The sequence below is a fragment of the Chiloscyllium plagiosum genome, chromosome 44 (genome assembly GCF_004010195.1).
Source record: "Chiloscyllium plagiosum isolate BGI_BamShark_2017 chromosome 44, ASM401019v2, whole genome shotgun sequence".
Classification (NCBI taxonomy): domain Eukaryota; kingdom Metazoa; phylum Chordata; class Chondrichthyes; order Orectolobiformes; family Hemiscylliidae; genus Chiloscyllium; species Chiloscyllium plagiosum.
In genome coordinates this window covers 15,053,877-15,065,961 of record NC_057753.1, presented here as the reverse complement: position 1 = coordinate 15,065,961, position 12,085 = coordinate 15,053,877, and the positions used below count along the sequence as shown (strand labels likewise).

General features: G+C 41.2%; 1 protein-coding gene across 1 annotated transcript in view; it reads right to left on the bottom strand.

Annotated features, from left to right (window-relative positions):
* LOC122543744 (deleted in malignant brain tumors 1 protein-like) overlaps positions 1-11,752 on the bottom strand; it is a 162,136-nt gene extending 150,384 nt beyond the window's left edge. Inside the window, exons 1-9 of the mRNA XM_043682507.1 lie at positions 11,671-11,752; positions 11,030-11,353; positions 8,611-8,788; positions 6,611-6,957; positions 5,295-5,612; positions 5,157-5,213; positions 4,753-5,070; positions 4,592-4,633; positions 1,241-1,358 (exon numbers count right to left, since the gene is read on the bottom strand). Coding sequence (XP_043538442.1) covers positions 1,241-1,358; positions 4,592-4,633; positions 4,753-5,070; positions 5,157-5,213; positions 5,295-5,612; positions 6,611-6,957; positions 8,611-8,788; positions 11,030-11,353; positions 11,671-11,752 — 1,784 coding nt within the window. The remainder of the gene's footprint in view (positions 1-1,240; positions 1,359-4,591; positions 4,634-4,752; positions 5,071-5,156; positions 5,214-5,294; positions 5,613-6,610; positions 6,958-8,610; positions 8,789-11,029; positions 11,354-11,670) is intronic.
* Between the last annotated feature and the right edge of the window lie 333 nt (positions 11,753-12,085).

Sequence of the window (12,085 nt, the reverse complement as noted above, 5' to 3'; positions counted from 1 at the left end):
CACTGAGAGTTGGAAAAGGAGGTTCGTTCTGGAAAAAGGAACTTAACAGTGGAAAAGTAGATTCGTGTTGGAATGTAAAATTTGTTCTGTAAAGAGACATTCGATGAGTTTGATACTTCAGTGTACGTCAGGAGTCACAGTATGAGAAAAGACTATGAAATTTAAGACGTCTTCTTCTAGAAATTAGAAGGTAAAGAGTGATCTGACTAAAATATTAACGATATGTACAGAATAAGACATGATAGTTAAAGATTAACCACTTCAATCATGAAACCATTCTAGGATCTAGGGGAACATTCAGAGAATTAATGCCAGAGCCTTCAGGAGAGATGTATCAATGAATAAAAGCTGCAGTTGATATCAGATCAGTTGCCAATTTTAAATCTGCGGTACATTATTATTAATGAAAGCTATTAAGAAATGTGGGCCAAACGCGGGTGATTGGATGTAGGACACACAGCAGCCAGGAGTAATCTCATTGAACGCAAGAACATGCCCTCGGGGATGAGTGGCCGACTGCTGTTTCTGGGCTACTTTCTTTTTCAATGGACTTCAGGACTTTGCGGGGGTGAATATGAATGAGAAGCATTATGAACTGACGACGAACAGATGTGGGCAGCAAGAAATGAACTTTACTCTATGCTGGCAATATTAAAGAAGGGGGGTCATATATATTACGGAAGGTGGACTAAGGTTAGAGCAAGAAAAATTAAAGAGTCAGTGAGGGAAATGAGTTGAACGGAGGCTAGTGTGAATCTGGAACTACATGCCTCTAACGGTGGTAAAGGCACAAACACTCGTAGCACTTAAGAAATATTTACTTGTACATAAAGTCATAGAATTAAAAGCATGGAAATAGATCCTTCAGTCCAACGTGTCCGTGCTGACCAGACATCTTAAAAACGACTGGCCCCATTTGCCAACATTAACCCTACGAATATCTAATCCTTTCCTATTCATGCACCCATTCAGATAAAGTGATGCCAAGCCATACAAGACTACGGGAAAAGTGCAGGTAAATGGGATGAGAATACTAGATGATTTTTCTTTTCGCACGGACGTACTCAATGCGCCATTTCTCTGTAACTCAAAACAAGCAACTTTCCTTTTCACTGGCAATGCTCATGAAACAACCATTGGTGACGTGTCATTCTATATCACTGTGAACATTGACATCTTTAGCTTTGGATAGCGGATAGATTGAAAGACAAGTGTGAACTGACAGATTGTGAACACTTACACACCTGGACTACTGTTGGAGTTCATCTCAGGATATTCTGATTCCAAATTACTGTCACTCAAGTTGTGGCTAATGTAGTATTCGATGTGATTGAGTGAGCCAATGGAAGTGGATATTGCTAAAAACAAAAATGAAGAATTAATGTCCAATTCAATGTCCTCGTGAAGGCACACCACTCTGGAACTGAACTGAGCTGATTTTTTTTGTCGGCCAGAGGGTGGAACCTATTGATACAGAGGTCTGTAGTGGACAAGTCATGGAGTGTCTTTAAGACAGAGATAGGCAGGTTCTTAATGAGTAAGGGAATAAAAGCCACCAGGAAGAAGGCTTGACATTGCATTTGAGAAGCTTATCGGCCATGATCGAAGAGCAGAGCAGACTGAATGGTTCAAACGATTTAATCCTAATCCTATATCTCTCAGTCTCATAGACTCTGATTTTATACTTAATAGACTTAGGAGGAGCGTTAAAATAGAACACATTATTATTTTATCGTCTTTGTCGCAATAGACAGAAGACTGTCAATGGAACATATTATGTGAAAGCAATCAAACACAAATTTCGTTACTTTAAGGTAAAGGGAAATGCCAAATCACTGTGATCAGAAATGAGAAATAAACATCAGTTTTCACATCGAGCAAACACTTTCACACACAGAGTACGTTTGATGATTTAATTTCTAATCTCTGTCATTTTTGCACTATATATGAAAAAGTAAATTGAATGCCTTCAGTTTCCCTTACAACTTCTTTCAGTGTTGTCTGATTTGACATGAAAAATGTTATTATTTCTATGACGTAATTCACATTTCTTGAGTATATTAAATGTCCTTTAAATACTTCTGATTATTGTTGTGCGATATACTTTGAGAATGCTTTCATTTAATGTTATTTTCTGTGGTGCTCTGATATAGAAATATTAGTAAATCATTTCAACTCTGATCATGTAAAATTCTTCCCATTTTTATATGTCAACATCAAAATTCCCCGTTGTTGCCTTTATTCTATTTTCCATCTGATGTTTCGCATTCCCCATCACCAGGTTTAGAAGGCAATCCTCCAGTGGTCTGCTTCCAATGTTAGTCAACATGAAACGTGACAATCCTTTTGCTACATATCTATGTATCCGCTGTTCTGACATTATCAGTCAAGAGAAGTTATGAAAGTAAAACAGCTCGCTTTATTATTATTCTTTGGCACAAGTTATTAGAACGAATTGAGACACGATGGAACAAAGAACTGTTTGCACTTACATTCCTGTAATTGTTTGCATTTCAATTTTTCAGTTTCACTTGCACTATTAGGTGCATAACCAACATTCGTGACAAAGATTTTAAAATTATAAACTCAGTCAGTGAATGGATTTATTGTTCAGATTTCTGAAGGAATCAGAGTGCAACCAGAATCGAATTGGAAAGGGTGGTTCCATTCATGTGTGCAAAAATGTCAGAAATAATCCATCAGGAATGAAGGACAGTGAGACTTGTCAAAACTACGTCTCATTCAACACCAACTAAAATTCATTCGCAATGATAACTTCCTTCACACGAGTGCACTTCGAGGATAACTAGATGTGATCATTCAGTTCACTGATCATTGAAAAGTGGAGATTGAAACAAACCCATCCTTATGCAATCGCGACTGACTATGCAGTAAGAAAATACATATCTGGTCCATGTTTCTGATTCTTTTCTTACCAGGTGGAGTATTATCAATTTCTTCATAAATTACTTGGTATAATCCAACATTTGAGCCTCCAGCACCAGTGTGAAGGTCTGCTGAAGGAAGGATAGACATGTCAGTATTTGTCCCTGAACACGCACCAGAGAAGCTACATATGTGAGAAGCAATTGGAGTTAATGCAGACCTAGAGAAGAGAATCTTGGCACAACATGGACTGACGACTGATACTCATTGTTTTGAATATCCAGAGGAAAATGCTGCATGTTGGAATGTGCATGGCCAGTTCTGTTCGCATTTTACAAAGTTTATTCAAGACAGTTCTCAGCTCGCAATCTTGCATGTGAAGCAAAAACACTGACTGCAGAACTTAAAATTTCCCAATTTAATGAACATGGAGAACACGTTGATAATTTATAGACGAATTTCAAAAAAAATGTGGTTGACCATGACCCAGATAAACTTAACAAAAACAAAAGGACCATGATTAGATAATGGTACTTTTGTTAGAACGTAGATGCTGTAATCAGACACGTGTATAGTTATTGTAATTAATTGGACACAAAAATATGTGAGAGTGAAATAAGGTCAACTGTATTAACTTTGGTTAATACAAACTAAGTGTAAATTCGGTTTGCTCGTGTAAACTAGAATTAAGAAAGCATACAAAAATATGCGAACTAATGTATTTTGTTAGTCGTGTGAATTGTTCTGGCCATCAACTGGAAAATTACTCTCAGGTAAATGCTTTGAATCTACTGAAAAAAATGAACAGGTTTCATCTCATCACTCACGGGCACCCAGTTGTTGGATGACTGAATAACCTATAAAGATACACTTAATGTTTACACTGACCTTGGGTTCTGATACAGCGCTCATGAAGTGATGAACCCTAAAACTAACTGATGATTAAATAACTAGTACACTGGGCAAACGTCTCAATGCAACTTCAAGACACAATGCAACTATCGGTAACTTGTTCTGGAGTATCATGTACATGTAAACTGAAAGACAAGAGTGATTCACTCTTCACATTTATTTCTCATTGATAATGATTTGGGGTAACTCCACGCTAACGTTCAATTCCATTGCTTTGTATTGATGTTCAGAAACTTAATAAATATTTGATGGAATTTATATCGTATTTTAACTCTTATATACATTGTTGAAGTATTTTATTTTTATTGCCTTTTTAAATCTGACTTTTCAAAGGGTAAAGACTCTTGAAGAAAGCAAATAGCCAGAGAAGGCCTCCCAAAGTCGCCATCGAGGCCAAGAGTTGGACAAGGGCAATAACAACGTCCAACCCCACATCATATGGAACAATAAAACTTCATCAGCGTTATCTCAGTCGGTAGGCGTGAGGCTCACCTTTCATTTGTATTTTTTTCTGCATTATCACCAGCAGTGCGATCAATTCACAGACTAACAGGATTCCCAAGGTTAGGCAGGCGACGCCAGATACGGAAATTGATTGTTTTTCCTGTCCTTAAAGGAGAGATTTCAGAGAAATTCAGCGTAGATACGAGCTGCGTGTATAATTATAAAGAATTCGAGAATAAGACAATACTGATATAAGCTTCAAAATCGTGAAAAAAACAACAGGAACAATTTCACTAGTCAGAAGTGTGACACTAACACAAATATTACTAATAGTATCAGTCATAAATACCAGCTGGTGGAGGTGAAGGGAAAGTCGCCAACAACTCGGATTCTGTTAAAGAAAGTTTACAAATATTCATGAACGTGAAACTTAATTTAGTAAGTCTAAATGATGATACTAATTTGCAGCATGAATGACCACTGGTCGGCACCAGTCAACATCGTACTTACCAGAGCAGAAAACACTGGCAACTTCCTTGTGATTACATGTGCTTTGCCCTCGTGCTGTGGAGAGACAGTCGGAAAGGAAGGATTCACTTCCCTTGCACTTCACACCATTCTGCCAAATAACACCTTTACCCTGGGAGATAGCGGGCCCTCCTCGGGCCAGTAGAGCGAAGCCACATCCCAGCTGTCTACAGACAACATTGGCATCAGTTATATCCCAAGAATCACCGCAAAACGTGCCCCAGCGTTTATTGCACATCATCTCCACTTTCCCGGAACAGTTGCTGCCTCCTCCGTCCAGGCGCACAGTGAGTTGCGAATCTGTAGTGTAAAAGTGACAAATATTGAAAAAAGTGCAAAGCAGGCACATCATTCCGAGATTTGACAAACTCATTAAGAGGACGCACCTGACTGTTGAGGGCAAGGGTTTGAATTGAGGGGCTGCTCCTTCTTCACATTACGCTCTGTCAAGAAGAGAAACGTGCTGACTCTATTGGAAATCAGTGTTTGAAATGACACCCAAATATTGAGATTTGTCGTGTTACCTGAACAAATGACGCCTAGATTTGCCCAGTTTTGAGAACTGCATTGACCCCAGGGATCCGTCTGACATTGCTGCACGGCCGTTTTGTGTGACAGACACTCCATCCCATCGAGCCACGTAGGTCCTTTTCCTGCTCCGAATGATTGACTGTCATAATCAATGAACAGAAGGTCACCACAGTCGAAGTGCTTACATATCACTTCAACACTTTGTCCATACAGATTTTCTGAACATACTGTTCCCCAAGTCCCATTGTAGAACACCTCCACTCTCCCTTCACAGCGATGTTTTCCATTCACCAGCCGCATCTCCTTGTGCTCTGTTCATAGAATAACAGATATCCAGATTGAGACATTGGTTATGTCTTCGATACATAACTGTGACAATCCTCTAATGTGCAACACAAGTGTCAGGGATGAGTACGATTTACAATTTATCTTATAAAACTATGGGAAGCCGTTACTGAAATAGCAAGCAGAAGGAAGAGAAAATCTGCATCGTGCATGGAGTTTAAGCAAACTTTCAACAAGATCCGAATAGCATCGTGAAGTTATTGAGCAAGAAAAAGAGTAGAGAAAAACTGACGGCAAACAGAAAGTCAGAGTCCAAAAGAGAATATCAGATATGCAGAAAAGTGGAAGTGTTCATCCACTCGAACTCGTAATGATGTAATAGCAGTTTGAAATTGCGAGCAACGATTTTAATTTGGTTACCCCGAGGCATGAGCAAGCATTCTGATTGACAAAAAGTTAAGGACTTGCAGTACAGAAAAAATAGCTCAGACGTCGAGTAAGTACATCGTTTTCACAGGACAACATTGGTGCCCAATGGGTGGTACAATTTTAATTAAGTTACGTTTAAGGTGGGGAAATCTGGCAGAAAGTGTATTGAGATTATATGGTCATTAGAAACTAAGCATCAAACTGTTACAGATTCCCGACGTGATCGAGCAATATACTGACAAGAATCACATTTCTCGTCGTTGGATCCAAATGTAGAGATAATAAATTAGAGTTTGTTAAAAGCAAAACATTTTGCAGAATATTTACTTTAACCAAAGCTGTGACAATGGACCATCAATGACGTGTTTGACCATTAGCTTGGCATTTTTCAGATATTGATGTGTTTTCATGGAAATACTATTTATTACAGACAAAATAATATCTCGGATTGCTCTACGCAACATAAGCACGACATCGACCCATGTGTTCCATTTCTGCTTCTGCTCTACATACTCCCCAGTTCACTATACAAACGTTCGTATGAATCCTCAAACATAGCATTGTAGGAGAAGAGCAACACTGAGAGTGTCCTCACCTGAGCATATAATTCTCACGTCCTCCTTATGAGAACAATCGTCTTGGTGACCCAATGGTGCTGACGGACATTCCCAGAGAAATGATTCATTTCCAGAACACTTCACATCTTTCAACCAAACGGGACCTGAGCCCGGTCCGAAGGAGAAATGAGATGTCATATTCAGCGCATTTCCACAACCCAGTTGCTGACAAACTACTTCAGCGTCTATCACATCCCAGGAGTCATCACACACTGAGCCCCATGTCCCTTTGTAGTAAATTTCCAATCGACCAGCGCAACGGGTTCCTCCATCTGTCAGCCTTAACTGCATGTGTTCTGTCAAACAAAAACACAGACGATTATACCTTCAATTGTCCCTCCCCTCTTCATTCAGTCCCACATCACGTATAGATTTAGGTCAGAAAGAGTTATACATTGTCTTTTGAGATGTGAATAAAATAATGAAACAGAACACCTGACAGCATTGATAAGTTAAATGACTAATTTTAGCAAGAATGCGAAGAAATGAAATGTTACAAAAGATAATTACTATGAATATCTGAATACACGTCTTGGCCCATTGACTGTCATTTTACTGCAACCATAACATTGGCTACGTCCGATTAAAAGCCTGTCTCATATTTCCATTAACTCTACATTTATAACTGAGACGTACAGCAGAATAATACATTTCAAAACATAAACAGGGGCGACACCACTCCAGTCTTCACGTGGTACAGATCAACAGCAATCCCACTGACTTGTCCAAAACATCGCCAAGTGTTGGCTGTTCTGGATGAAACAAGGCGAGACTACGTGACAATTTAGCACGGCCAATCCACCCGAACCTGCACATCCCTGGGCACTATGGGTAATTTAGCATGGCCAATCCACCCGAACCTGCACATCCCTCGGCACTATGGGTAATTTAGCACGGCCAATCCACCCAGACCTGCACACACCTGGCCACTCTGGGTAACTTAGCACAGCCAATCACTCTAACCTGTACATGGCAATTTAACAGGACCAATGCACCATAACCTGCATATCGTTGGACAGCACCAGACAATTCAGTGGATTGGAGATTTCAGAGAAAAACCTCAAAGCTGTGGTCTTGGGAAATCGTATTACTAGCTCCATCTGTAACCTTAAACGTATCTCAGGAATTTAATAATAGACACATGAAGTGGGACATATTTGACAACAGTGGTCGGATTTGTTTTTAGATATGTTAACTGGGAGGAAATGTAGGGCCGTGTGTACATAGCAGATGAGCAATCGGACATAGACGCAGATAGGTCATGGAGAGAAGAGCTATGAATGACCTCAAGTTGTCAGATGGTAGCATGAGGGAAGGCAGTGGGAGGACAATGGATTGGTGTCTCAGCTGTCTATCAGTTGAATTAAGGGTAAGATTGCAAATGATAGGATGGTGCAAATAGTGGACCTTAGAGATTGCGTGACACGAAACTGACATTCACGTCAAATGTAAAACTCTAGGTTTTGGTAGTATATTCAACTTTCGATTGTTTGCAGGGTAGGAGATAATGATATCAAGATGGATATGGGTGTGATGGAAAATAGTCACATGTCCATCGTTGCCTTGAATTTCCAACATTTGGGTTCAGCGAGCTTGTATTCAGCGTAGTGAATTCCTTATTCCTTATGTATCTGTGTCAGTTTTACTTTTGGGATCATGAAATCCTTATAGCTTTCGTATTGCAAAAAATCTCACTTGCTTACACCCATCCAACTGGCCCACATCTGCTTTCACCGCAGTGTTAAATAATAGTTCCGAGTGACCATCAAGAACAAGTATTCCACACAACAGATAGTTTTATATTTGCCAGCAGTTTTTGCTGTGAAATGTCTACTCACCTGAACAGAGGACACCAACATCACTGCTGTCACAGACCGATGTATTCAGTGAGCTGGAGATTCTGCAGTCCTGGAGCTGCGGTTCCTGCCCGTGACACTGGACACCGTACACCCTCCCACATTGAGCACTCGCCTCATACTTCGACGTGTTATACGTTTCGAAGGCATAACCGCAACCCAGCTGTCTGCAGACAACGTGAGCATTATTCAAGTCCCACAGGGTGTCTTGCACTCGGCCCCAGCTTCCATTGTAGTAGACCTCAACTCGGCCATCGCATCTGCTTCCACCATTAACTAGTCTTGGTGACGAATTCTCGTCTGCAACACGATATTTATTGAGAACAACGATTAAACTGAAGAGAGAAATTCGACACTCTAAGCAAAATTTATGAGCTTTAATACGCATTAGAAATGGATTATCCAACAGTTTTTCAGCAAGTTTCATTTTTGTCATCACTTTTCGTTTCCAACCATTTGGGAAAGATGTGGATCAATAAAGCCTGTTAATCTTGAACAATGAGGAAATGAAATGGTCTGTGTAGAGCCCACAATGGCTATTTGCAAGTGATAGTTCGAAACTCAGAAGCAGGAAATCTATTTGCTTCTTGCAGATTCCCAATCCGCCATGTTCAATTAGATGAATTTTACCACAGTTGAAAAGTAGTGTTGGAAAAGCAAAGCAGGTCAGACAGCATGCGAGGACCACCAGAGTCGACGTTTCTGACATGAGCCATTCATCAGGAATGTGCACGGGTAAAGGGGGCTGCCATATAAGTTTGGGGTTGGGTGCGGTTGGGGGAGCAGATAGCTGGGAAGACGACAGTTGAGTGCAGGTGGAAATTAATTGTAATAGGTCGGTGTGGAGGGAGGGGCAAGTAGGTAGGAAGGAAAAGTGGAACGTAACACAAGTCAAGGCAGAAGTGTCAGGTTGTAGAGTTGGATCTGAGATGAGGGGGAGAGGGGAGGTTTGGAAATTGGTGAAGTTGATGTAGATGCCGTGTGATTGTAGGGTCTCAAGGTGGAATATGAGGCGTTCTTCCTCCAACTGGCGTGCTACATTGATTTAGCAGTGGAGGAGACCTATGACTTGCATGTACCTGACGGAATGGGAGGTGAATTAAAAGTGGCTCGGCCACAAGGCGGTGGGATTCTTTGATGTGTGTATCACAGTGATGATTCCTGAACCACTTTGTGAATTGACTTTCTGTCTCCCCAGTATAGAGGAGACCACATCAAGAGCAATGGACACAGTCGATGAGCTGAACAGGTGTGCAGGAAAGTCCCTGCTGTATTTGCAATTATCCTTTAGGTTCTTGGTTGGAGGTGAGCGGAGAGGTATGGCTACTTGTCACCCAAGAGGTGTAAGAACTTCATCTGTTGTGGTCTCCTATGTATGAGGAAGACAGAACCCCAAATCATAGAGCAGTTCAGGGTACAACTCTGGGACTCACACACCAAGCAACTCCACCGTGCTGTAGCCAAACATTTTTATTCATCCTTTCAATCTCCCGAGGGCATGCAGTTCTGAGTCCCCTTCACAGCCAAATCAAAGCCACCTGGTAATTGGAAGGGGAATGTCTCCTCTTCTGCCTCAAGATCCTAGAACCACACTGCATCAACTGCGACTTCAATTATTTCCACAACTTCCCTCCACCAACCGTTCAACTTGGCACTGCCCACTTCATCTGTGCATCTTCCTTCCCAATGATCTGTTCCACCCTCACCACGAACCTCCCACCCGCATCCACCTACCGCCTTCCAACCTACCTTCCACCAGCCACAATCCCAACTGACTATTTACTTGTCATGTCCCTTCACCCTCCACATTTCTGATGAAGGGCTTATGCCAGAAACCTAACTCTCCTGCTTCTGGAATATTGTTTGACTTGCTGTGCTTGTCTACCATGACACTTTTCGACTCTGACTCACCAGCATCTGCAGTCCTCACTGTCTCTTTTTTTTAATCACAGGAAACATCTGTCAGAATAGCAAACAATGCTCTCAATTTCTTTGTTTTTCATCTCTGTTCTAACGTTGCAAACTACCTCCAACATGCACCCAATGTATCCGAGGATTTAATGCCAATAAGGATTCACTCACCGCCTCAGAAGCACTAACAGAATGTTCTCGCAGAACCCAGTGAGTCTGGAAATATCGTTGAAGACAGAGAGATTTGACGTTTGAAGAATGAATCAGATACATGCAGAGATGAAAATAATTAATTTTCATCTCTGATGTTGTTCATGAAATGTTCACAAACGTGGAAACAAACCGGATCTAACACAAATTAACTTTGGAAAAGTCAGCTTTCAGATCTCAGAACACCGTTGTGTTAAATCAAGCATGGCACCTTGATTAATAAAACGACAGAATGTGATGGTGCAGAAAGAATGTCACTGTCCTCCATTCCAGAATGGCAGCTGGTGGAGTTCAAACTCAGTGAATAACCTCGAACTGAAATTTCGACTGAATAACGGTGACACTGAAACCAACAGCAATTCTACTAATAACTCATCTGGTCAATTATTTCCCTTCTGGAATGACATCTGCCAGACCTACCGGACACACCCGAGCAGATGACATTGGCCACGTTTCCGTGGGAACAGTTAAAACGTCCACTGCGTGAAACTGCACAGTCCCACAATCGTCTCTCGTTTCCACGACATTTGTACTTTTCCTTCCACGTTTGTCCGGCTCCCCTCCCAAATCGATCATCTCTGGGTACCGACTTTACAGACCCGCACTGAAGGTGCTCACAGACCACACTGGCGACTTGTGAATCAAAGTAAATGCCACACAGAGATCCCCACTGCTCTCCATGCAGGACCTCCACTCGCCCAGAGCATCTGTTCACCCCACCAACCAATCGGGGTCCATGGTTTCCTGTGTTTGAGTAAATTACGAAACAAATGTTTGCAAATCTCCTTTGTTGCAGGTATTGGTGCAAGATGCAAAAGGCAAAATGAATAGTTTATTAAACATTGCTGTTCAATATCCAGTCATTACAGATATAATTTCTTCAAAACACTTGCTTTTACTTCATGAACCTGTTGGAACACTCACAACGAAAGAATCTTCCCAAAATAGTGTTTACAATGTATTATGCGGCGTCCTGGAGAATGTAAGTAATGAGGATGTATAGATGCATTTGTAACACTCTATGGTTCAGTAGCATCTGTGCTGCATTTGGCCATGAATACTTGCACAGTTAATTGGCTCTGGGGATGATGCAGGGAAGGCGAGGTCACTACATTCCGGATGATCATATGGCTGCACTCTCATTATAGAAAGAAGACTGATAGTAATTTAACACGTTGGTCAACACTAGTCAGTCGAAAGGTGAGCTTAAAGGAGTAGGGCATTCAAGGCAACTTGAGGCTGCAGGGTAATTAACCAACGATGGTGGCATCACCTTGTAGAACAACGCAGCCGTACAGCCAATGGAGTTAACCAATGCCCGTCAGGGATTCTGCAGTACATTATGACTAGAATGGCAGACGTTATCCATATTCACTGGGTTCACCTTTTGAACAAGAGTGCTGAGACAGAAGGGCTTCGGTATTCAAGAGTTGAGCTCGTTGAAGGTGACAGAATACTTAGCAGAGTACTCACCAA